This window comes from Anastrepha obliqua, chromosome 1 (genome assembly GCF_027943255.1).
Source record: "Anastrepha obliqua isolate idAnaObli1 chromosome 1, idAnaObli1_1.0, whole genome shotgun sequence".
NCBI lineage: Eukaryota > Metazoa > Arthropoda > Insecta > Diptera > Tephritidae > Anastrepha > Anastrepha obliqua.
The window spans coordinates 142,171,194-142,197,073 of record NC_072892.1 but is presented as its reverse complement, the minus strand read 5'-3'; the positions used below and the strand labels follow the sequence as shown (position 1 = coordinate 142,197,073).

At 38.8% G+C, this 25,880-nt stretch overlaps 1 protein-coding gene across 2 annotated transcripts in view; it reads left to right on the top strand.

The window, feature by feature from the left end:
* Nucleotides 1-25,150, top strand: part of LOC129236353 (prion-like-(Q/N-rich) domain-bearing protein 25) — a 60,333-nt gene extending 35,183 nt beyond the window's left edge. For both annotated transcript variants that reach the window (XM_054870695.1, XM_054870694.1), the window contains exons 2-11: nucleotides 12,280-12,578; nucleotides 12,646-12,763; nucleotides 12,835-13,434; nucleotides 13,561-13,680; nucleotides 13,743-13,862; nucleotides 21,677-21,943; nucleotides 22,027-22,173; nucleotides 22,244-22,372; nucleotides 22,438-22,590; nucleotides 24,705-25,150. In XM_054870695.1, coding sequence (XP_054726670.1) covers nucleotides 12,468-12,578; nucleotides 12,646-12,763; nucleotides 12,835-13,434; nucleotides 13,561-13,680; nucleotides 13,743-13,862; nucleotides 21,677-21,943; nucleotides 22,027-22,173; nucleotides 22,244-22,372; nucleotides 22,438-22,590; nucleotides 24,705-24,808 — 1,869 coding nt within the window. In that variant the 5' untranslated portion in view covers nucleotides 12,280-12,467 and the 3' untranslated portion in view covers nucleotides 24,809-25,150. The remainder of the gene's footprint in view (nucleotides 1-12,279; nucleotides 12,579-12,645; nucleotides 12,764-12,834; nucleotides 13,435-13,560; nucleotides 13,681-13,742; nucleotides 13,863-21,676; nucleotides 21,944-22,026; nucleotides 22,174-22,243; nucleotides 22,373-22,437; nucleotides 22,591-24,704) is intronic.
* Nucleotides 25,151-25,880: the final 730 nt, after the last annotated feature.

Sequence of the window (25,880 nt, the reverse complement as noted above, 5' to 3'; positions counted from 1 at the left end):
AAATATTTGCCAAACGTGAGCAGGCAAGAAAGGACTTGAAGCATTCCCAAGTCTCCCCGCATGGACTTCTAACGGACAGTGTTCGGTAAGGATACCTACCAAATTCGAAAGCTCCGGCTTTGTAAACTTTAAAATTGTCTCATCAACTGTGACCGGAAACTCAGATGAGCCTTATATCGATATATTCGAATGAAGTCGAGAGAGAAGTCAGGCATTCCCCGACTAATTCCGAACGCACAAATTGGCCCTAATTACCGCTTGGCAGTCGGAGTAGGTATTTACGCCTTTTACAGTAAGCAACTAATCCACTGCTGCCTTAGTTGCGGCTACCTTCACTTGGAAAACACTACGAGGGTCTGGAAGCTTAAATTTGAGCTTCATGGGAAGCTCCTCGCTCCTCCGTAAACATGTTTGTCATGTCCTTTCTCCAAATGTTGCATACCGGAGTGGGTATAGTGGAATATGAGTGGAAAATGTACCAGTCGGACCCACTAGCTTCCCAAATTATTTGGAAAAAATATTGCCTCAGAGAAAACAGAGCTAATATTTCTAACAAAGAAGCACATCCTGTTAGAACTTAGCATGCAAACTTGCTTAAATACGTTAACCACAAAAAATGTTCTGAAGTACCTAGGCATAAGACTGGACCCAAGACTAACCTTCTGGGCCCAAATTAAACACGCAGCAGAAAAAGCCGCTTAGATCCATCCCAACTCAGTAGACTGATGACAAACATAGGCAATAATTATGATTACCACGCTCTCCGGTCTCTTATACGGAGCTGAACTATGGGCAAATGTGCTCAAGGGAAATTACCGGGGCAAGCTCCTAGCACCGGCACTACGAACGGCAGCTCTAAGAGTTGTGTCTGCCTATCGCACAATATCAGGGCCAGCTGTTGGAGGGATAAGTTGTTCGATACCGACAGATTTATTAGCCTTTGAAAGGAAAAGTTGTTAGGCATTAAAGAACGAGAGAGTGGAAGAAAGAGTAAGCAAACATGCACGGAATAAAGGATGAAACGATAAGGCTACGGCAAGAACGCTGGAGAAAAGAAACACGAGGCAGATGAACGGCTAGGCTAATAAAAGACGTCACTACATGGTTCAGCAGGAAATTCGGTGAAGTCAATTTTTATATTGTACAACCTAAATGCTTTCAGGGCACAGGTATTTCGAGAAATACCTATTCGAAATAGGGTAATACGAACACTGTAAATGCATATACGGTGCCGCAGCCGAAAATGACGCTGAACACTCCTTTTTCCCGGCGCATGCATTGGATGGATGATGCATAGAACCACTGAAAATGTAATCGACAAGATACTAAGCACCGAGGAAATGTGGGAAATCATCAGTGGCATAGGCCTTCTAATGAGGAAGATGGAATGCCACTCTGAAGTAATGCGAAAGCGGTTCAAGTGTGGACGACGGTTCCAAACGAGGGGGACTATTTTAGTCTCCGGATATACCATTGCTGCGACGGTGGCTTAGTTATTTTAAACCTCCCCATCCGCAAAAAAAAAACATAGCAAATATTTAAATCTATAAAACACACTTCCCAGCACCACATTGGCCTCATATTTTATAAAGTCCAACGAATTCTAACAGATTCAAACAAATTCTAACAGCTTCAAACGAATTCAAACAATTTAGGAAAACTTCAGCACTTTGTAAAACAAACGGTAACGTTTCGGTTCAAAACGGTAGGTGGCCCAATATTCCTCTTTCGTAATTTCTATGCCGCATTTACATCCTTTTTGGGCTACTGCACGACGTAATTCATTTAAATACGTTTAATAGAGTAAGATTAAGCTACTTAAATAAATTCACATATGCATTAGGGCGGGTATATTGTTTTTTTTGGATATCGTTCGTAGGAAATTCGGTTTGGCTATTAAATTCTAAGAAAAAAGGCCGGCTCTGTAGTCAATTTCGAGCGTCCCAAATTTTAAAATAAATTATCTTTACTTATTTCGAAGTTAATATGAAGATATTGACGAATGTATTATTAATATACATTTTTTTTGCAATAATAAAAGTTTGTACTTGGGAATTTTTTTCATATCTAGTTTTCTTTTAAAGAACCGCGTGGCGCTAATATTGCAATGGAAAAAGTTTTTGTTTTCTATTATTATTCCACTTGCGAACATAGGTCTTCAACAAAATCTTTATCTTTTTCTATTAACTGCTGTTCTCTTTGCGACATCCCACCTTTGGTTAACTGCTGCTAAGTAACAAAGATTAAAACACTTCCAGGTATTTCGTGGACGACCCATCGTCTGTGTCCTTGAGGGTTCTATTCCAACACTGTTCTGCTTATGCTTTCCTTGTCCTTTCCATCGCCACATACGACCTCTTATCACCTGCTCGGTGATCTGCCACCAGTCCACATTTCTCATAATGCGCGGCCAAAAAACTTTACATATAATCCGAAGTCATTTGCTTGTAAAGCTTTGCACTTTCTGCGTAATACTTCTCGACACCAGCCACGCTTCACTGCCATATACGAGTGAGGATTTTTCACATGCATTAATTATTCTTATGCAGTTTTTTTCGAAATTTGTAAACCTTAAACGTTTTCTAATTGGCTGTAACCATCCAAAAGCTGACCTAGCTTTACGCAGATGACTTTCCGCCTCTTCTTCAGCTCTTCCCTTAGTCGATACTATGCTCCTAAGATAGCAGAAACTTTCAGCATACTGCACCGCTTCTCCCTCGGTTACAATATTATTGTGATTTTTATTATTGAGTCGTATTGCTGCCGTTTTTTTGCTGTTTATTACCAGGCCAACGTTTCGTGGCGAAGATCAATTTTGGTCTGCATGTCGAAGTGTCTGTGTGAAAGCAGCCAAATACCGTTCGCGTAGTCCAGGTCATGTAGTTGGCGGGATAGCGTATTTTTAATTTTTTTTTTATTATTTTAACTTTTAACAATAGTTTTATTTTTCTAATTTCTATCTTCATTACCATATTTTCCGCTCAATTTTCGTATTAATTAAAAATTGTTTCTTATCAAATTTGGGAGGTTTGAAATATAATTTTTTCATAGAATTTTATAGAGCATCCGAATATGCTCGGGACAACATCGAGAAAATTCGTTCCATACAAATTGGCCCATCCTAATATACATATGTACAGTCACACAGCCATGCATGCATATATACATATGCATGTAGACACACCTGCCTCACAAGCAACAACAATATTAGTGAAGTTATCTATAAATTAATTCAACTCGGAAATGTGAGTAGCAACAATGAATGTCGCATTCATGTAACAGGGATGCCAATCCCGAAATCCGATAATCAGAGAAATTTTTCAAGTGTCGAAAATCCGGAAATTAGTTGATACGACTCTTGTGGTACTTAAGAAATATTTGAAAAAAAGATTCATCGAACGAAAGTTCATTTGATCCAAATTAAAACAAAAAAAAAATGATCTTTGCCGTGCTAGGTTTTTTTTCCTTGTTCACTCCTCTCGGGAGCACAGGGTCTCGACAAGACTTTTCCATCCATTTTCCATCGTACACGGCTCTGTGCTGTTGCACATGAGATGTCGGCATATCTGCTAGTTCGCGCAGCATCGACCTTCTACAAGTGTTTTTTTGGTCGACCGTGACCTCTGCTCCCTTGCTCACCACTTTCTGCGTTTGATTTGCCTAAGAATGCGTTCCTCGTTCGTTAATCTCCACAATGCGTCGTTACTGATGGTGTTTGACCAGACTATTCTGCAGATGCTAAGTTAGTCCAGGTTATATTGGCTGGCCGAAGTCATGTAGAGTGCTTTTTGGCCCATAGCGATACCAGATCAGGGTCCTATTTTAGCGAAAATATGAATCACTCAAGATGCGTGTACTGTTCGCGAATTTTAGGAGTCGCTCAAGTGCCAGTTCAGGGATAAGTTCTAGTCTTTCAAAACTGAGAGTACCCTGGTAGCATAGTCCAGTTTTTAAGAAAGCCAGACAACAGCATAGGGGATGATCCAGGGTTTCTTTTGTACCCGGCTCATTACTTTTCCTGCAAGCCGTGATTTGCCGTGCTAAGAACCAGTACAAATTTGCAGCATTGCTAATTCGAAAGGCTACAGAAATGGATGTCAGGTCCTCCCCTTGCTGTGCAAAAAAGTCATGGCAATAACATATGGAAAGGGTCTTTCAAAAGACGCGCAAAAATAAAACATGTACAAGTTCAGATTCTTTCAGGTTTCACTACTTGTATTCAAAATACGGCTCTTAACAATTGCATGTGAAAAATGACATCACTTAAATGCCCACCATCAGCACGTCTTCAGATAAAATTCGCCAAAAAGTCGATTCATGAATGCCTAATTGTAGAGAACGTCGAGATATTGATGTTGAAGGTTGTTCAGCAACACTTTGCACTACAGCAGAAACATTCTAAACAGAACGTCCGGTTTTTGGTCTGGGAGTTTTTTTCGTATCCTCAACAGAACCAGTTTCCTGTAAGTTTTTCACCAACCTTTGAATTGTCAACTCATTCGTACGATTATTTCCAATAAAAAAAATCAAGAATTTTCCGATGTCGTTCTTAAAGATCGACCATTTTCATAATAAGCTTGAATGCGTTGTTCAATGGTGTAAAACTGTATCTCTGTCTACTTGACAAATGTCACAGATGACAAAAAAAAGAACCGTCTAGCAATTATTCATTACGGAAATATTGACGTCACTTTTGAAAGACCTTTTCTTAACAGCAGGTATCGAAGTGGATAAAATGTGTCTTTATTTTTATTTAAGGTTGCATAGTAAATTAAAAACTTCAAACGTTTTTCTAGCTAAGAGCGATATGAAACACTCGACGGTTTAGAAGACTAATTTTTAATGAATTTGTTATTCTTACCAAAATAGTTTAAATGTAATGTACTTCTCCGTAAATGTAATGTAAATTTCCGAATATTGACACTCGTGTTAGTGCTTAGGCTCGAATCTACGTACATGAAATACCAAAATGATAGAACAAATTTTATTGTTCCCACGACAGTCGGTTCTACGTAACCGGAACGACCCGGATTTATATCCGGCCAAGGACTGTCACTTCAGCAGCATTCCTCGTATATGCACGAGGAATGTTTATGCTGCTACAACAACAACAACAAATTTTTTTTTCGGTCGACCTTCGGCAGGCAATGGCAAATCTCAGAGTGTATTTCTGTTATGAAAAAGCTCCTCATAAAAAATTATTTACCGTTCGGAGTCGGCTTAAAACTGTAAGTTCCTCCATTTGTGGAACAACATCAAGACGCTCACCACAAATACGAGGAGGTGCTCGGCAAAACACCCAAAAAGGGTAGCAGCGCCAATTATTTATATTTTATTGCTTTTATTAGCGTTTTCAGTCAAAAGGGAAGTTTAAGAAACTTAAAAACCAAATTTTTTGAATGTGCAAATATTACACAGGTCTGCGAAATTTAACTTTTTTCAGTTTCTAGAATGGCTGTACTTGTTTCTTGTAGTTTTTTATGCGCTGAAAACGAATCTGGCCTTCAAAATGCTCCATCACGTCAGGATTTTTGGTAAATGAAGCCTAAAAGGTCAAAAAATGGCCATTTTAGCCATTTTTGATAATTTTTTTTGGGATAGAAAATTTCTTTTTCAATTTTCGATGAAAAGGTCGCATAGTACCACTCTTTAGCTTTAAAACCCATTTTTTTAAATTTTTGTACGATTTTTTAAAAAAAAGTTATGACATTTTGAAATTAACAGTTTCAGTTACGCCAATAGACGTTATACCCAACGTATACGTAACTGAAATTTTCAATCCCAAAAAAAATTATCAAAAATGGCTAAAATGGCCATTTTTTGACGTTTTAGGCTTCATTTACCAAAAATCCTGACGTGATGGAGCATTTTGAAGGTCAGATTCGTTTTCAGCGCATAAAAAACTACAAGAAACAAGTACAGCCATTCTAGAAACTCACCGTCGCAGGACTGTGTTATTTTTGCTTATTTAATTTCTATTGAATTTGAGATTTTGTACCAAAGTAAATTCTGGGAATCCCGAAATTTCGAGAGCAACGATTGCGAGCTATATTGACTTCGCTAGTATGTACGAATATGTACTCATGTACACATATGTATATGCCTACACGTGCTTGATACATCACACATAGCTTTTGACCTATTGATTTTTACATTGGCGTTACGGGTATTATTAAACCATTAATATGGCGCAATGCCATTCCATTAAAAATATATTTAGGTCTTGAGTCGAGAACTTATTGTACCAAAATACTTCATTTAATACACCTAAAGTTCGAGTACTTGACTGAATTGGGTGTTTTTGTTAATATCCTAAAAAAAATGTCTACGTGATATTAAAGTTTCTGTGTGGTTCAGTTGTTGTTTATTGGTGAATTGCAGAGACTTCTCAGGTGTTAATGAACTTTTGGAGGTACCCCGTTATTGCACTTATCGTGGATAATAATAACCTAAACCCAGCGAAATGTGATCACATTTTCAGCTGAAATTTACTGATGCCCCCTATGCCAAATCCCACAGGGGGTTGTTTCACAGGAAGCGTAGAAGAGTTTCCTTTCTATTGACCTGTTGACATCTACAATAGATCCTTCTATATATACAAGGTCCGGCACTCGAAGTGTAACCAATTAAAAAGGCCATAAATTTAGTTTGGAAAATTACTTTTTCTCGGCCAGGTGAAGCAACTCCTTCGCTCTTTCAAGTCTGACTTGTTGCTGCTTTGGTGTGAGATCATGCGCCTTTTGGATCTTGTAAGGCTTGACTCTGTTATCATTTTTCAGTATGTGGCGGATGCTACGGTCAGATATTTTCAGTTTTTTCGCCATTTGGTTGGCACTTCGTCGGGGACTTCGCTGAAGTCGCTTCTTCACTTTTTGAACCATTTCACGTGACGTTGCAGTCTTTTGATGACCACCTCCATGGCGTTTCACGATACTACCAGTAGCGTTGTAACGATTAATATTGCGATAAATAAAAACTTTATTTACTTTAAGGTGCTCGAGCTGACGAACAATCGCTGGTTGTGATTTTCCAGCCAAATATAATTACGTTTGAGATCCATTACTGATTTTCTTTTTTCGCGTTTACTCTCGGCAAAGTGCTTCCACGCGCTTGTACACAATACTCTGGACTATCATTTAGCCAACTAACAGATATTTGATGCCCGTGCATCAGTTGCGGGAGTGTTAATTACACTTCGAGTGTCGAGCCCTGTAGTATACGCAGATGCAGCACAAAAAATATTCCAGAAATTGTATACCGTCTAGAACAAGATAGCAAGAGAAAATCAAATTCGTAGTCAGAGAGAGAAAAATTTGTTTATTCTGTTCTTAAGTTGGGTCCTGAGAATAATAAAAATGAATATATATATAACAGGTGGCGCTAAAGTAATCCTCCTATAAGAAAATGCTATAAATTTTGCGATTGGCCCCTAATGTCAGTTCTGTTTTGACATTTGTGTAGCAAACACATGCGAAATACACGTTAATAAACAATGTTACGCCACACTGCTCCAGAACGCGGAATATTGCTGACTATTTATTTGACCAATAATCGGTCGGAGACTTTGGCACAACGTGAATTTCGTCGCAGATTTCCTCGCCGTCCAACGCCTACTGGTGAAACACTGCGACGTTTAGGCGCTCGCCTCGAAGAGACTGGCACAACACGAGATGCTGCCAGGCGTGGCAGACCCCGGAATAGCCGTTCTCCAGAGAATATTGCTGCTGTAGCCAAGGATGTCATGGAAGCGCCGTCGACATCGACCAGACGACGTGCTACGCAAATGGGTATCAGTCGACGGTCTTTACAGCGAATTTTGGTACAAGATTTGAAGATGTTTCCGTACAAAGTCCAGACGGTGCATCAGCTGTTAGCTGCTGACCGCCAATCGCGTCTAACATACGCTCAAGCCATCCTTAATCACCACCAAGAGGAAGATGATTTTTCATCAAAAATAATCATGAGTGATGAGGCCCATTTCCATCTTAGCGGGTACGTAAATAAGCAAAATTTACGCTTCTGGGGCACTGAAAATCCACGTGTAACCCACGAAGAGCCATTACACCCGCTCAAAGTCACTGTATGGTGTGCCGTTTTCGCTGGAGGAGTCATAGGACCTTTTTTCTTCGAAGACGTCGCGGGCCAAACGGTTACTGTGAATGGTGAGCGCTACAGAGCAATGATCAACGAGTTCTTTTTGCCGCAACTTGATGAATTAGGATTGGAAAATATGTGGTTCCAACAGGACGGTGCAACGGCACACACTGCACGTGTCACAACCGATATGCTGAAGGATGCATTTCCCGGGCGCCTAATCTCCCGTTTTGACGATTTGCACTGGTCAGCAAGATCGCCTGATTTGACCGCTCCAGACTTCTTTTTGTGGGGCTTTTTGAAGTCGCGGGTTTATGCCAACAAGCCTCAGACTCTTGCAGCTCTTAAAGACAATATCCGTCAAAAATGTGAGGACCTATCGCCGGAAGTTTTGGCCAAAGTGATGGAAAATGCCATAAAAAGGGCTCAAATGGCAATCAACTGTGGCGGCGGCCATTTACATGACATCATATTCTCGACTTGATGTAAAAAAAATTAAAAGACCAAATAAAAATAATCCACAAGAAGAATCAAAGTTTTTCATTTTTTTTTTAAATTACAGCCAAAAAAACATCGCAAGGTTACTTTTGCGCCACCTTGTATAATATAAAATTATAACAAATTGATTAACATCGGTTATCGGTGTTATGCTAAATGAAAAAAGGTTTGCGGTTGGAGTCTCGGAAAACATGGAATATTGACTCCTACGTATTTCGATGAAAATTTGCTTTATCAAACTTGAGTATTAGTCGCCCTAGTACTATCCAAAAAATTTTGTTGACATAACGGTGAAACTTTGGAGAGTGGATCAGAGAAATAGTTAAATGCATGCTCCAATATTATAAGTCGTCTAATTTTCGTGTGCACTTTGAACAATTTTGCTACAATTCTGGGTTATTTTGTATTCCATAAAAACAATTATAATAAATAAAAATATAATATAAATAATAATTTAATTAAAAAATGACTAATGAAAAAACGTTGACAGAATTCGTTTTGTACATTCGATTTATGGAAAAAATATTGGCTTAAAACTGTTTTAAGGTTGATCTTTAGCGCCTGGGCGATGCTAACATGGCGGTCAACTTCGATTATCTCTACGATTTTATCCACACTTTCGACCTTATCGACATTTTCTTTAACGACGAAACCAAAAGTGCTTATAATTAGCTATCACAGTAACCGTTCCGTAAACACCACGCAAAATTTCAGTTATCAAAGGATAACTGTAAAATTATTAACACCCTGTAACACAAAACTGAATGGAACAAACAAAACAAAGCAAAACAGTTTTTTTTAGTTAGAAACGTCACCTTTACAACGAACGTAAACTTTAAATGTTTGATCGATACTTTTCGAGATATGGATCACTACAGCCATCTACCGAGAAAATAAAAGATTTTTTTTCTCAATACATAGAACGAGCTTGTACTTGTATATCACTCTGCAACCAATTGGGCCTTGTTAAGCGATTCCCCCATTTTTTTTCAAAAATAAGTAAATACGAGTAAGAATAAAAAGGTATTTTTTTCTGATTGTTTTTAACTCTGATTGCCTTAAATTTGTAATGGAATGCCATTTTAAAAGAAACGCCCAATTTTTCAAAAGAAAATGTCGGCATTGGAAATGCCCTGGTATGGATGCCATGGGTGATTTGTCCCACAAAAACATTGCATCCCCAGTTTTGTTGAAAATAAATGAAAGCAGCGACTACAGACATCTCTAATGCAGTATTATTCTTCTTCTGGCCTACGTGATGAACAAATTAAATAGATAATCAGTTACTCGATAGGCCGTCATGTTCTTCTGATAACCGATGTAAAATATCTGTGGAATCCTTTTTTTCACAACAGTCGGTTCTACGTTACCGGAACGACCTACATTTACAATGTGGCGCAAAAATCAATCATCCATTTTCAATTTTTAATCACTTTTTTGCTAAATAAAAAAAGATGATTTGGAGCGATGGAACGGTTTATTTCGTCTTTTACGAGCTCCATTACTTGTATACTGCAACTGTCTAGTTCTTCTCGCTCTTGGCGCGATAACTGCTTACGCGAATTTGGACGAGTTTAACAAAGTGCGCCAGTCATTCGTTCTCATGCTAATCGAAGCCAGTTGGATATACCAAGTGATGCCAAGTTCTTCTCCACCTGATCTTTCCAACACAGAGGAGGCCTTTCTCTTCCTCTACAACCACCAGCTGGTACCCCATCGAATACTTTCAGAGCCGGACCGCTTATATCCATTCGGATGACATGACCCAGACAACGAAGCGCAGGATCTTTATTAGCTGCGGTATGTCTATGTCGCCTGCGATACTCCCGTCTCCAAAGTGCAAAGGTCCAAAAATCTTCCGCAGAATCTTTCTCTCAAACACTCCAAGTGGCGCCTCATCGGATATTGTCATCGTCCACGCTTCTGCGCTACATATTAGGGCGGAGATGATGAGAGCCTTGTAGAGTGTTGGTATCGTTCGTCGAGAGTGGACTTTGCTACTCAATTGCCTACTTAGTCCAAAGTAGCGCTTATCTAGTTCACAAGTGTGAAATATGATTGACGATCGACGATAGAGTGAATGAAATTGAAATTTAAATAGGTTGAGCCAAGGAGCACCAAGAGGTTTGGTGGCTCCTAAAATACTCAAGCTAAACAGCCCATTCTATTTAAAGCTATGAAAAGAGGGTAGATAGTCAAGGAGAAAAGTATCTTTGACAAATCTGTAAATATCTTCCAGTTTGAGAGAACGAATTTCACTCCTTCTCATGACGTCGAAACCCAAAGATTGTAGCCTTGCTCTAGCAAAGGCCGGACAGTCAACGCGAAAATGCTCAGTGCTATCCACCTCCTCTAAGCAACAAGCAAATCAATAATTCTTATGCTGACCCCATGGGTTGTGTCCTGTATTAATACCGACCATCAACCAAACGTGTTTTCTGTCAAGTTTTAGAAGAGAGTTCGACAGATTTCTGTCTTTATATAAATTGCATACATAATCGCTGATCCAGTTCATGATTCCTGTGGAACTGATTCCCATTATTGGCTCTGGCCCAAGTGGGGGAACCGTTGGTCCACGGTTGGCCAATTCATCGATTGATTCATCATAATTGAACACCGGAGTGTTCTGGAACCCATATAAGTAGAAGCTTAATTCTGTCGCAAGACAGCACTGAGTATTCACATTCTTGAACAATATTTGAGGTTTGCTTCGCGCTCTCCAGGGGCCTCAGTGCAGCCTGACTTTCAGTGAAAACTCCAATCTGTTTCCCGCTCCATCTCCTCTTTATTATCCATTCAGCTACTTTCAGGATGGCAAAAATGTTCGTTTGGATAACAGTTGCCGTTTCCCTTATAGCATAGTGATACTTATTACCATCGTTTAAGTACCATCCGCCTCAAGACCCTATTTCATTCCTTGACCCATCGGTAAAAAAAATATCCGTCAAACCTCAATGAATGCATTCTGGATTGCTCTATTGCTCACGCAATGGAAATCTGACATCAAATTTCCTTCTAAATGAAACTATGGGTATCAGGTCGTTTTTATGGTGATTAATTTTGCGCCACCTTGTATACCCGACCAAGGTCTGTCTGTCACTCCAGCAGCATAACCAAAATATTTGTGGTTTCATGCTATTACAACAACAACTACATCTGAGAAATCCTTGTGCGCCGAATTTGTGAAAATATGCAGGAAATCGTCAACATCTGAGTAATAACGTCGAGGAGAAACTAATAGCCGCCATCAGCGTGGAATGGGACAGTTGGACTCCATCTTGACAAATAACTTTGTTTTAGTTACAAATAAGCAAATTTTTTAATTAATTAAAGCTAAATGAGCGAAAATAAATGATTAAACTGAAAAGGGTAAATTTTAATTTACACCTAGGCCAAGTGTAATGAACAAATACTTGAGCGGCCTTCTAATTTTGTGGCACATGCTTAACTAATTTTCTTTTCCACACTCCAAAGTTTGCTCAATATGTTATTAAAATTATTTGAATACTCGTAGTACTCGAGTTGTCAGTACACAAGTTTCATAAAGGAAATTTTCATCGAATTACCTACCGGCTCTCGGACCCATAATTTTTCTACAGGATGTATATATATATGTATGTAAATGTAAATATTTTTTAAAGCGACAAAATTATTGATGTTTACTATCTTCTCTGTCTTTTGAAACAGTAACTGACGCAGCCATCTGGCCATGCTCGTCGAGCTCTGATTGCACGGCTGTAAAATCAACATGCAACACAGAGACGGCAAATTGTGAATGTGACAGTTTTGATTATGTACTTGCCAGCAACTTGACAGAATGTCTGAAGACGTCACTGATTGGTGACCAATGCGAGGACACAGTTCAATGCAATCTTATGCCATCGGGAGCCAGTTGTAAGTCGGGGGTCTGCGATTGCGCCGATGGATACACATATGTTGGTGGACGATGTAGACTATTGAATGGTTTGAATAGCTCCTGTGAAACGGTGAGTAGAGCAAAGAGAAGGATAAAGAAGAAGAACGAAAGTTTTGATCGTTTTTTTGCAATTGCAGGATATCGATTGCTTATTTAGTTACGATCGTGAATCGGTTATCTGCAGCGACAATGTTTGCAAATGCGCTGACGGTTATTATCACAGAACTGGAAATATATGTCGTCGTAAATCAATGAGTAATTATAGCATACTCGTATTCGTATATGAAATAATCCATAAGCCTAATCACTGTTTGCATTGTTTGTAGAAATTGGCGATGCCTGTGTCGTGCATACGGACTGTGAAGATTTAGGAACGAATGTGCAATGTAATAATTTGATCTGCGCAGAGGCATCACAAAGCGACTCAGGATCATCAAAAACGGTTTTAAATGCCCGCACATATACACCCACATCTACCGGTGCAAACACAAACGCAGGCACGACGAGCACAAACACCCATACGAAAACGGATGTTGGCAATGAGAAATCACCGTCATCAGATGGTACATCTCAACTCTCAAAATCCACGTCAACCAATAGCACGAGCAAAGATACATTAGCACTGGTGAATGGACGTAGTGATTTAACGGACGATACAGAAAACGAAGCGGAACACGAAGAGGGAGGTGAAAGCGAACAAAAGCGGAAATCACGTGAAATCGCCGTACAAACTAGCATCGATGCTTTTGAATTGAAGCCATTGGCGACACCGTTAGTGAAAAATGTTGGCACTGGCACCACATCGAGCAGCAGCAGTCGACGTTTCTCACGCTATAGGCGCCGTCAACCCGCATTCCGCTACGACTACGAGGATAAGAGTTTCTCGACTCTATCGAACACGGATGATGATACGGAGGATAAGCAATGTACGTAAATAAATACCATGAACAGTATTGTGTAATATGTAAGCGATGAGAAATTTGAAAAATTCATATCTAAATAGCATTTATTATCACACAAGTGTTTAAATATGTATATTTTCGCCCAAACAGACGGCAGCTCTTGCACAGAGAATGGAAAAGTGTGTGCCGGACTTCCGCATTCGATTTGCTCACGTAATATTTGTTTCTGCCGCACTGGCTACTATCCAAGCAATGGGAAATGTTTTGCGGGTAAGTTTGCATTTTTAGTAGTCAAAAATGTATATATCATATATTTGTTCACCATTTTACAGAGCTGGGCGAGATAGCGGAGAGTGCCAACGAATGTGAACACACATTCGATACGTCAACCAAGAAATGTATTTGCCAAACTAATTACTTCTACGAAAGCAATCTACGCTCTTGCCGAAAACGTAAGTCTTGTAAAGGGTGACAAGATGAGAATGATAGGAAAGATTTAAATACAGCAACAACGGTTTGTGATATCAAATTGCTTGTGTGCGGCGTTATTCCATCAAAATAGTCTCGAATTTTGGGCTCGAGCTCAATCAAAGTGATTGGGTTGTTAGCGCTAAAACGCTAAAAGCATTTACGGTTCCAATTAGTAGTGTGGAATGGACACACAAGCCAACATGGTGGGGTTTGAGGCCTATTTATACTTCTGCCGTATTATGGGACCTGCACCCGGCTGCAATGCAACTCCACGTTGAGCAAGCAAAGCTCTACCCGTATTGGGGTATTAAACCATAACCACCTCGATATTGCCCGAGTGTTCGTCCTCACGAGTTTCGAGGGTTCGTGTTCCACGTGACATCAGATTTAAGCCTCCGGTCAGACTTCGTAGCCAAGACTACTACTCAGTTGAGTTTCTATACAGCTCTGGACTGGTTGCCATACCCCACACAAAACAACAGCATAACTTGTTAGTGTACACGAGGAACTTTTTATCGACCATAGAAAATAACCGTCGCATGATCGCATCGATCAATTGATCAGCGTTCGTTGTCAGACCCAATCGCCAGAATTCTTCGTGATAACTTCAAAGTGTTGCGTCGCCTATATCCTATGTACCGCCACACTGTTGAAACCCCAGCTCGAGCATCTCGATGTTGTCGCGCTCTGGCCACAGAAATTCAGTTAACTTTGCTGTATGCCGAGGACTATTGACGGTAACGTCCTCCTTGCGAAAGAGCACAATTTATTTCTCAGGAAAGCGGATAAAATATGGAGCTCTATTTCCTCATGTGCTATTTGGAAAACCCGCTGGCCCCAGTACAATAGATGAAGGACTCAGAAAGTCCTGGGGACTTCACGCCATTCAATTTCCAAACTCGTAGCTGTGTTTATCGCTCATTGGACGAGCGGTGCACATGCGGAAAAGCTGGGTTCACCATTTAACTCCATTGCAGAAGCTGTGGGGCCCTTTCAGAGAGTAAAACTGTTGAGCACTTTCTCTGTAAATGCTCGGGTTTGGCAGCTAGACGATTAAGGTCATTGGATGTTCCTTTCTTCGACAGCCTGTGGCAGTGCGCTAACCTAAATTCCATCAAACTTTTTCATTACCTCTTTTCCATTACCCTGGCTGACTTTGTAGATATCTGCCTGTTGGAGGTCTCATAATGGCTTCAAAACGGCGCTTTAGTGCTACTTGGGGAGTCTCAGACTGCTACTTCAACCATTTCACCTACCTACCATTTCATTTACCAAAGAAGTAAGATCTCACGATCTAGACACGCCTTAATGCTTGGTCGAAAATTGTGAATTGCAGATTGGGCTCGCCTGAGAAGATTATTTTGCATCGCATTTACGTATTTCGCATTTGCAACTAGCCGCAAGTTCGATATTTCTTTGCAATAACTTCCACACCTGACTGAATACTTTGACAGCAGATGTCATTGGTGACTTTGATGGCCGCTGAAATATTACATTTGAAAACAACTGTTATTACTATCTGGTTACCCTTTAGTTCATAAGCAAATAGTTTGAGAGCTTAATATGATATTCTTAATGAGATGGTAGGCTTTATTATTAAGTGCTTTTTATTGAAAGTTTAGTGTTGATTATGGAGGCAGTATTTTACGACATTCTCTATGCTAGGCCAAAGCCTTTTGTAGTTGCCGTAATATTTACCAGTGCAAGCCTCCGTTTCTACTAAACTAAAAATTTACTTCAGCCAATTTTTTTTGGATCTGCGTTAATCAGTTTTTGTAAATGAGAAAAATGTATTCAAAAACCATTTTTCCAATCACCTGAGCAGGTAAACTGATGCTATGGTATCACAATGGATCGGCAACGGTGAGTTGGATTAAAGATCGACTGCCACTTCTACCTACCTACCTAGGAGACTTCTATTGGTATTCGTTGTACAAGCATTCATTTTAGGCTAGACATTTAAAACAAGTAAATTTTCAAACTCTGCTTAGTAATAGAGGGATTCTAGACATAGCAGGCTGATTTCATAGCTAAATGCGGAAGCTTACGGGATTCTAAAATAGCACCGAACGTACTAAGAGAATTGTTAATGGCCAAAATTTGAATATATTTAATCATAAATATCTTCTTCTTCCTGCCCGAAACAGCACACACTTTTGTGGTAAGAATAAATCAGGTGCCAAACTGTTATCAACTGATTTTTCTTTAAAAATTGATAGAAAACAAAATTTTATAAAAACTTTGGATATTAAAAATATCCTAAAAATGTAGGTAATCAAATTTTATTCTCTTGCAGACAAAGATTTTTTTCTCTAATTAAGATAAAGTTTTTCTCTCGCCGTGCCATATGCGAAATAACCTAATATTCACGCCCAACTATTCACATTACAGATTTCTTGTTCATTTTTTGTGATTGAAGTTAACCATATAATTCCATTTCCGGTAAATAATTACGTCAGACTTCTTCTTTTGAAACCGGAATATTTAAACTCTTACTCCGCTCCTTTAATAAAGGGTGTTTTTTTTAGAGGTTAGGTTTTCAAGTTGGCACTACTTTCTTCGTAGATGGTCTTTTTGACAGCTGTCAGTTGATTTATGCTCAGTTTGGTTTGCCATTTCATAATGAATAGACTTACACCTGAACAACGTTTGCAAATCGTGCAAATTTGGGCCCAAAACGAGATGGCCACCGATCCCGATTTTCACAAGAAAATTTTGTTCAGCGATGAAGCTCACTTTTGGTTGAATGGGTATGTCAATAAGCAAAATTGTCGCATTTGGTGTGAACATAATCCACAAGCCATTGCTGAGACGCCGTTACATCCTCAAAAAGTCACTGTTTGGTGTGCTCTATGGGCAGAGGGAATCATTGGTCCATATTTCTTTAAAAGTGAAGCCGGCCATAATGTTACAGTCAATGGAGAGCGCTATAGAGCCATGATTAATGACTTTTTCGTGCCTGAATTGGACGATGTTGATGTGGACGACCTTTGGTTCCAACAAGACGGCGCTACATGCCATACAGCCAACGCAACAATCGATTTATTGAAGGAAACTTTTGGTGAGCGCATTATCTCGCGCCGTGGACCTGTGGCGTGGCTTCCAAGATCGTGCAATATAACACCGCTGGACTATTTCTTGTGGGGCTATGTGAAGTCGCTTGTCTACGCAGATAAGCCCGAGAGGATTGACGTCTTGGAAGAGAATATTCGGCGCGTTATTGCTGACATACGGCCCCAATTGCTGCAAAAAGTGGTCGAAAATTGGGCCTCTCGGCTGGAATTTATTCGAGCCAGCCGCGGCGGCCACTTGCCCGAAATCATTTTTAAAACATAATGGCAAACCCTTATCTTTATAATAAATCTAAATTCTTGGCCATAACATTAAATTATATACGTTTTATTTCATCTTGAAAACCTAACCTCTAAAAAAAACACCCTTTACATCTGACTCGCTTGAAGAAAGTCAAAGAAAGTAAAATTATAACTAGATGTACATATAACACATGGGCTGAAAAGTCCCGGGCCTAAAAAAAAAATACGTTTTTTTTGTTCAAAAATAATTTTATTTATCAACGTAATTTCGACCAAGATCAACGCAATTACTCCAGCGACGCTCTAACATTTCAATACCACTTGTGTGGTATTTATCTTTTGCCTCAAAATACTCGTAGGCCTCAATTTCAGCGATAACCTCTTCATTTGAGTGAAATGTCTTACCGCCGAGCATTTTTTCGGTCTACGAACAACCAATAGTTGCTGGAAGCCAAATCTGGCGAATGCGGTGGATGTGAAAGCAATTCGAAGTTCAATTCAGGCAGTTTTGCCATTGTTTTGATTGACTTGTGACACGGTGCGTTGTTTTGATGAAACAAAACAGTGAGCATACGCGGCAGCTACTTTGAACAAAGCTTTCTCATAGTCAAATGCTCATGCAATATAAAGCCCAGACGTTCTTTTGATATCTTTACGATGCCAGTTAACTCACGGAACTTCACTTTTGATCATTCAAAACGATTTTGTGGATTCTTCTGATGTTTTCTGGTATTTCCCCCTCATTTGGGCCGCCACTGCGTTGTACATCATCGGTGTCTCTACGACCATGTTTGAGCTCAGCAAACCTTCGATTTTTTGTTGTTTCTGATGAAGCGGAGCGCCCATAACACTTTTCAAGTCATTGGTTCGCTTGAACGATATTTTTTTCTGTCAAAAAGAAGTGTAAAATTAAAACATGAAATTCTTTTTGATCCATTGTTTTGAAAATAACAAAAATAGCGTCACTTTTAGCACAACAACTCACGAACTAATGAAAAGAATATCATGAAACTCTAACATCTGTGTTTTTAAAGTTAGCACTAACTGAAAAAGAGGTGCATACAATAAAACGAGTGCCATCTAGGTGTTAGGCCCGGACCTTTTCAGCACATGTGCTACATATAACTTTTATTCACCTCATTTGTTTTTTTCTTTAGCTATAGGGCAAAATCAAGGTGAATCTATTAACACATTCACTGCCACGTCGGCCATATATGTGTGACACTGTACTATGCGGTTTACGCCACGTCGGACACATATGTCCGACACGACTATTATTCTCTCTCGCCATGTCACACAGCAACGATTGACGATAAATATGATTTTATTGCAATAATAAAATATATGGCTTCCCATCAAATTTCTGTTATAGTGGCTTCGGCGCAGCTCAAAAAACAATTGGAAAAAATTGGTTTTGAAAAAAAAAATTAAATTCATTTTATTGCAGTAACGAACAATTTTTTACATATTATTTTTACAAAGTAGTTATACAAATGAACAAATTAAACTTGTTTGTGGTGATTCCCAAAACATTCTAAACACATGAATGGCTCTTGGGGACAATCCGGGCAATACGTGTATACTCTTTTAGCCTTCTTTCTGGCGATCTCCCTTCCTTCCATTTGTTTTATTCTGGAATAACATAAAGTACATGTTCGACGTAATTTTGTATGACTTGCACATAGTTTTATTTTTAAAATATGAATATTGCCTGATTTTGGCTTCATATGTTTTTCTGGCTTCTGCAAATTTAGAAGTGATGAAGTAATTTGTTCTCTAAACCATCGTATTTGTGCATTATTTTTGTTCGTAGCTTTCTTGTACACTACAAAAGCATTTACTACTGATAGTCCAAGCAGATATTCTATACCCAGTTTGCGGTACCACTTCACGCCCTTCTTCAAAGTAGTAGCATAAGAACAGTTCGGGTCTGATAAATCTATACCTGCTTTTCCTTTGTTGTAAGCAAGTATGGCAGAAGCTAATGCTTGTTCGCCATTATCTTGAGCTTCTTCTACCATTATTGGACTGTGTTTTGTTGACAGAATCCGTACATCACGAGCATCGCGCCATTTCAGTACCACAATTCCATTTTGCTCTTCTCTATGAATTACCTGACTTTTTTCCAATTTGCCATCAAACATTTCTTTGGGCATATATTTTTTGTTCGCTCTTGGTGTACCCACAACGTGTGTATTTTGTCGTAAAAAGGAAAGTGCCAACTCATAGCTTGTATAGAAATTGTCAACAGTGTTCTACCTTGATTTAGTAAGTCCTACGAAAGTTCTTCGCAAACTGATCGTCCCAGGCCAAGATTTCTTGCGTAAACCTCTGATTTTCCTGAGTAAATCTTACTTACCCATGTATATCCTTCTGTAGAACGTAGCTTGAATAATTTTATGCCATACTTATGGGCTTTGTTTGGAATATACTGTCGAAATACTAAGCGACCCCAAGGCACAGAGTCTCATCAATTACAAAATCCTCAGCTGGGTATAAAGTTTCTTGGTATTTTTTTTGCAACATATCTATAAGTGGTTGAACTTTTCCAGTCCTATCCCCTTTTGGAATGGTTTCATTGTTGGCGAAGTGTATATTTGCTAGTATTAACTCAAAACGGTTCCGCGGGATTACCTTGGGCGCTACATGGTTCTTATAAATTTCACTTGTAGACCAGTATGATGGAATACTACCACATTGAACAAGACCCATCCATAATACAAGTCCCAAGAACTTTTTCATTTCATCGCTATTAGTTGGAGTAAATTTTTTCATTCGACTTTCGCGTTTCAACTCTTTTGCAATCAGTTGTTGCTCAGAGTATCTATGTGTTTCTAATACGATGAGGTTGATTATTTCATCGTCAATAAACAAACGAAAAACGTCAAATGGGGTGACACTTTGTGGGACATCTACTTGTAGGCCTGATTTTCCCGAAAAAGTAAATGTTTTATGACGTACCTTCGTATTCAGACCAGACAGCATTTATAATTTGGGGTTCACCTGATTTTCTTGTTCTTCATCGCTTTCTTCCCTATTCTCTTCTAGTGCTAGGCTTTCAAGAACTTCTTCTACATTATTTATGACTTCCTCATCTTCTTCACTTTCCGAAGAGTATGCAGTAGGATTATACATAGGATCCTTTACAGAGTCATCAGAGCTATAATCTTCATCTTCTTCACTTTCTGGAATTGCGAGTATTTTTTCTAACTCAGTATCTGACACAAATTTTCTTTTCGACATTCCGTAACACAAATATTATCAACCAATATAACGCGATCAAGTCTTCTTGTTTACTGAGCATGTAATAAGCTTTGACTTGTTTCTGTTTGCAAAAATAACGGATTCAAACATCAAAATACATTGTCGTCATATAACGTTGTTTGGTATTTGTTTGCAAAAACAACATACTCCCAATTGTTTTGTTTTTGCAAAACGAAGTAGAGCTTGTATGACGACGATGTATTTTGATGTTTAGCCAATGTTTTTGTCGTGCATATATGTCCGCCATGGCCCTGAGTTAAAAAAAGTCGGTAGTCGCCACGTCGAACATATGTGTGTGACATACTAATTAGTTAAAAACTGCCTGTTTCCAAGCAGAAAATATTACCAGCACTACCCTAAATTCCAATTTTGACGTCTCTGATGAGATTTAAAAAAAAAAAAATGCTGTGGCCCCAGAGCATCTTATTTGCTGAAAGTGCCTTGGCAGTCAATGTGTTAAAGGTGGTATCGTTAAACCAGTTGATTTGCTTGTTTTCATTCATGAAATGACGAAAATCAGTTCCATTCGCACTATCGTCGTTTAGCTCCAATTTTATGTCGACTGTACAACATAGTTCGACTTTTTCTTTTCTACTTCTTTTTGTCGTTATATTTCTATGTGCAACACGTTGCGGTTGGCCTAGTGCCGCCACCTTTAATGAATGGGCCTTGGGCAGAAATCAAAAAAGGTAAAAAGACACGCATGCCATTCGAACTAAATAGACCAATTCGCTTTTGGCTCTCATTTTCTTTGGATACATTGACTCAGGACTCAGGACGTCAGGATTTTCCGTTCTCTAAATGTGGCTATTCTGTTTGTTAACCTACATAACTGCCCAGATGGAAATATGCCTTTTGAAGAATAACGAGTCTTCATCCTATTTACACATTTCTTTCGAGCTGTTCTGAGGTCGAGACTGAGTAGCGGATGGGTGTTTGTCACCAATCGCTGATTGATTTGATCCTTTTAAGCGAATTATCTGAAATAACTATGCAAGATTCCAAAATTCTCATTCGGCTGGTGCGCAAAGTGTAGAAATGTTTAGGATGAGTAGTGAAGAGTTCTAGCCTAAGACTATTCAATTAAAAATACTCCCATTTAGGAAATTTTAAGGTATACAATTCTAGACTAATGCTTAAGCAAATATGAAGCCTTAAAAATATAATACCTTAAAATATTTAATTCACTATTTTATATTTCACCCAATTTGTAATAGCAATTCTATACACCTTATCGTGTACCTCGGATAGCCAATGCAGTCCCTTCGGCTCTGCCTATTGTCCTACGCAAATTCCCAGACGTTGCACCTGCGAGGAATATGCCGAGTACGATGAACTAAATCAGATGTGCGTCTACAAACGGGGATTGGGCGAGTATTGTGAAACGAATGACGTCTGCAGTACGGTTACGAATGCGGTCTGTACGAATAATTTATGTGCATGCAAGGAAAACTACTTAGCGAATAATAATACCTGTGTACCCGGTAAGCGCATTTTACACATACAGCTCAAATGAAATATCCGAGAGTCCAATGAGGTTGAACTGTTCTATCTCTTCTACTTCTAGGCATCGGTGCCACGTGCACAGAAGATGTCGAATGCGGAGTAGACAATTCGGCTTGTGATCTCACCTCACCGACAAGTGAGGAAACCGGCAGAACTTGCCAGTGCAAGAAGGGATATGTACATTTTAAGGATGAGTGCCTAAAGGAAGGTAAGTTAAAGCGAAAGAAATGCAATTTTTCTATAGTCATTTCAAAACTCGATCCCTTTAACGCATGCAGCGGAGGAACTAGAAGACGAGTGCATTGAAACAGAGCAATGCACACCACTGTTGGCCACCTGCATCGATAAGAAGTGTTCTTGCACATCCGAACAACACTTTAAGCTCGGAGTTTGTCAGGAAAAGAAGGGTAAAGTTTACGGTTTTTGTCCCTGAGGATGTCAAGTGTTTTCCAACTTTTTACTTCGATTACAGCTCTTGACGATTCTTGTACTCGGTCCACTCAATGCTTTGTTGAAAAGGAACCGGAAAATGTTGAATGTCGTAATTCGGTTTGTCAATGCAAGTTTGGCTATCAAGCGGATGAAGAACAGAAGACTTGTATACGTGTCGTATCCAGTACCAAAAGTAAGTAATAGTATTATATGAAAATACCATATTTTGTCATCAAATACAGCACGAATATTTCGAGAAATAGTATGCAAACAATTCACTTCTCTTTGATTTATATTACTAACATAATGCTATGCCATAGCTTTGAGATGGTCCAGAAACAAATCACAAACTGCCCGACTGACTTGCAGGTATTTTGGCCCACTCGTGGCGTTTTTCAGCGATTCGAGACTGGATAATCTTTTACTTCGGACCTTGCCCTCCAAAATGGCCCAAAGAGAATAATCCATCGGATTCGCGTCTGGTGAATTTGAGAGCCATTGTGTGGACGTTATGAAGTTCGGAACGTTGTTTTTTAGCCATTCTTGGTTCACTCGAGCTTTGTGAGTCGGTGGTGAGTCCTGTTGAAACGTCCATGGTCTGCCACTGAAGGGTTTGTCTGCCCACGGCTTCAAAGCAACCTCCAGAATACTTTCCCGATAATATTTCGAATTTACCTTGACGCCAGGCTCGACGAAAACGATTGGAGAGCGCCCTAGCTGCGGTTACAGCGGCCCAAACCATTACCTGTGGTGGGTGCTCCCTCCTGGTGGCCAATCGATGACTCAAATTCTCGTATGAACGGTCGGTCCTATCGTTTGGAGAGCTTACGAATTGCTCGAATTGAAAAATTTTCTCTCCAAAAAATACAATTTTCGGAAAGTGACTGCTTTCGGTGAAGCGAAGCAACTTCTTCGCTCTCTCAAGTCTGACTTGTTGCTGCTTTAGTGTGAGATCATGCTCCTTTTGGGTCTTGTAAGGCTTGACTTTGAGATCTTTTTTCAGTATGTGGCGGATGTTACGGTCAGATATTTTCAGTTCTTTCGCCAATAGTTGAATATTTACGTATGTTTTTCACTGCGCCGCATCACTAGTATTTCACCTTAGCTCATTTTATAATTGTCCTAATTTTAAGATTGATCTACTTTTTGTACTTCAAGACTTGAACTAAATCTATGCAACAAGTCTGTAAGGTTCTTGTAAGGGGGCGTCCATAAATTACGTGAGGTGTTTTTTCAATTTTCTGTACCTCCCTCCCCCCCTGATGAGATGTCGTGAGATTTTATTCAAACCCCTCCCCATCCCCCAATCTCACGTGAGATTTTTCAAAATGTGGGTTTCTTATGTAAACGCGTTAGATTGTTATTGTAAAAAGAAAAAAAAAATTGCTTCGGTCTTTTATTTACGACTAGTTAAGACTAGTAATCAATATTGCTGAGAGTTATAAGTGTAATAAAAATTTAACAATACTCGTAGAAGACTTAAATCGTAACTACTGCGATTAAAAAAAGAATATCTACTCTAATTCAGTCCATGGAGAATCATGCGCGGTTTCAAGAGAGACTATTGGGACCAACATGTCCATATGACTTTCAGTAAAATCATCTGCTCCTTCAATTTCGTTCTGATCTATCCACTCTAAGCCGTTGACGCTCGCGCACAGTAACTCATTAGCTCGTCTTTCGACAATCCGTGAGGGTCGCACTTTGCGGTACATACGCGCTTGCTTAGCTGGTGCAATGTGAGCTGCTCGCCTGTGCTCTTGTGATAGATGCGAAGTAAATACCGCATGTACTGCATCATATTTTCTCTAAATCATCACGTATACTTGGGCAATAGAGATCATAAGGCGTGCTGATAAAGGCATTCAGCGGTTGAATCGGTAGGCGTATTAGAAATGACGGGCTACACTGTACCGTAAATTCAGATTAAATTGAGCTATTTGGTATAAAACAAATATGGTGTCGAAGTATGAATGAAATTATTTTCTTTCGAACGAATTAGTGAATGATCTTAATCATACTACGATTACGCTTAAGATTAAATCTTAAGCATGTACAATCTGGATAATGGACCAAAATAGTATAATTTTTTTTTTGTTTCAATCAGAAAAAAAATTGCATGATATTTGCCGAGACCGCCCCCTCTCTCTAACGTACGATCGTAGCATTTCATGAAAAAATTAACATTGAAACTTCTTAAAGGATTATTTAAAGAATTACAGTTTTATAAAAATAAATAAGAATTAATATAAAATACTTTTTGAACAAAGCTACATATATATATAATTTTTTTTTTTTTTGTTTCAGATTCTTCCGGAAGGCCAAGTGCTCTTAAAATAATAACATTCCTATTAATAGGATCAGCTTTCTTAATAACAAGTGCCGCAATTAAACAGGCTTATTACGATTAAATGTCACCTACGTTATTTATATGTTAACTAAGGGGTCCCGGTGGTCTAGAGCTCAAAAATTTAAAGTATTTTCAGGAATTTTTTCGTACATAGAAGGCTTTTTATTTAACTTCTTTTACATACAAAAATGAAAATTTTTTTTTAAATTTTAATACTTTTAAAAACATCACTGAAGTTAACCCATTCGACCTGGAAGGTGTTGTTTTTTTCGGCTTTTCTATTTATCTGAAACACAAAACCCAAAAAAATTATTAGTCAGTATGACTGTAGCTATGCCCCTCTACTAGAATAAAACAAAAAAAGAAAGAAAAAGAATATTTGGCCAAATGGCGCTGTTTTGAATTTGACACTCCAAAAATCGGGGTTTTTTCAGTTTTTTAATAAAAAAAAGTTCAAAATAATTGAAATAATAATATGATTCTAGTACGGGCGATAGCTATTGTTGCTGTGAACAAAATTTTAGACGATTCGGTTGAATATTTTTTTTTTTGTACAGCACCAGGCCGCAAATGTCGTTTCGAGATAAATGAGTTTAAACTTTGAGGTACAGGAGCGCGCGATCCGCTCTCTACCTAGCTAATGGGCGGTATAAGCTGAAAATTCCTCAGTATATTCTTAAGATACTATACTTTCGAAATATTGCAAAAACCAAAAATCGAGTTTTTGAAATTTCTAAGATAGATCACCGGGTTCCCTTAAGAGTGTAAATTATTTAGCAAGCAGAACAAAAAATTTAAATCAATACACTAACGCATTAACGCATACAGCGCAACAATGTGCATGCAATTATATAAGATTGAAAATATACTAAAATTCTGATTTTTATCGCTTAGTATAACTACGTTTTATGCTAAAACCGAACGCCGGCCTTAAAATCCACCACATTGTTGAATTTCCTTTAAAATAAGCTTAACTAATAGAAAAATGTGCATAAAGTATTAGCAGATAAAATATGCATGAAGTATAAATTAATAAATTATGTATAAAATATTAATTATTAAAGCAAATTCAAAGAGCAATACTTAAAGCAGCGCGAAATTATTAATTCACTTTGCGATTACTCACATTTAAT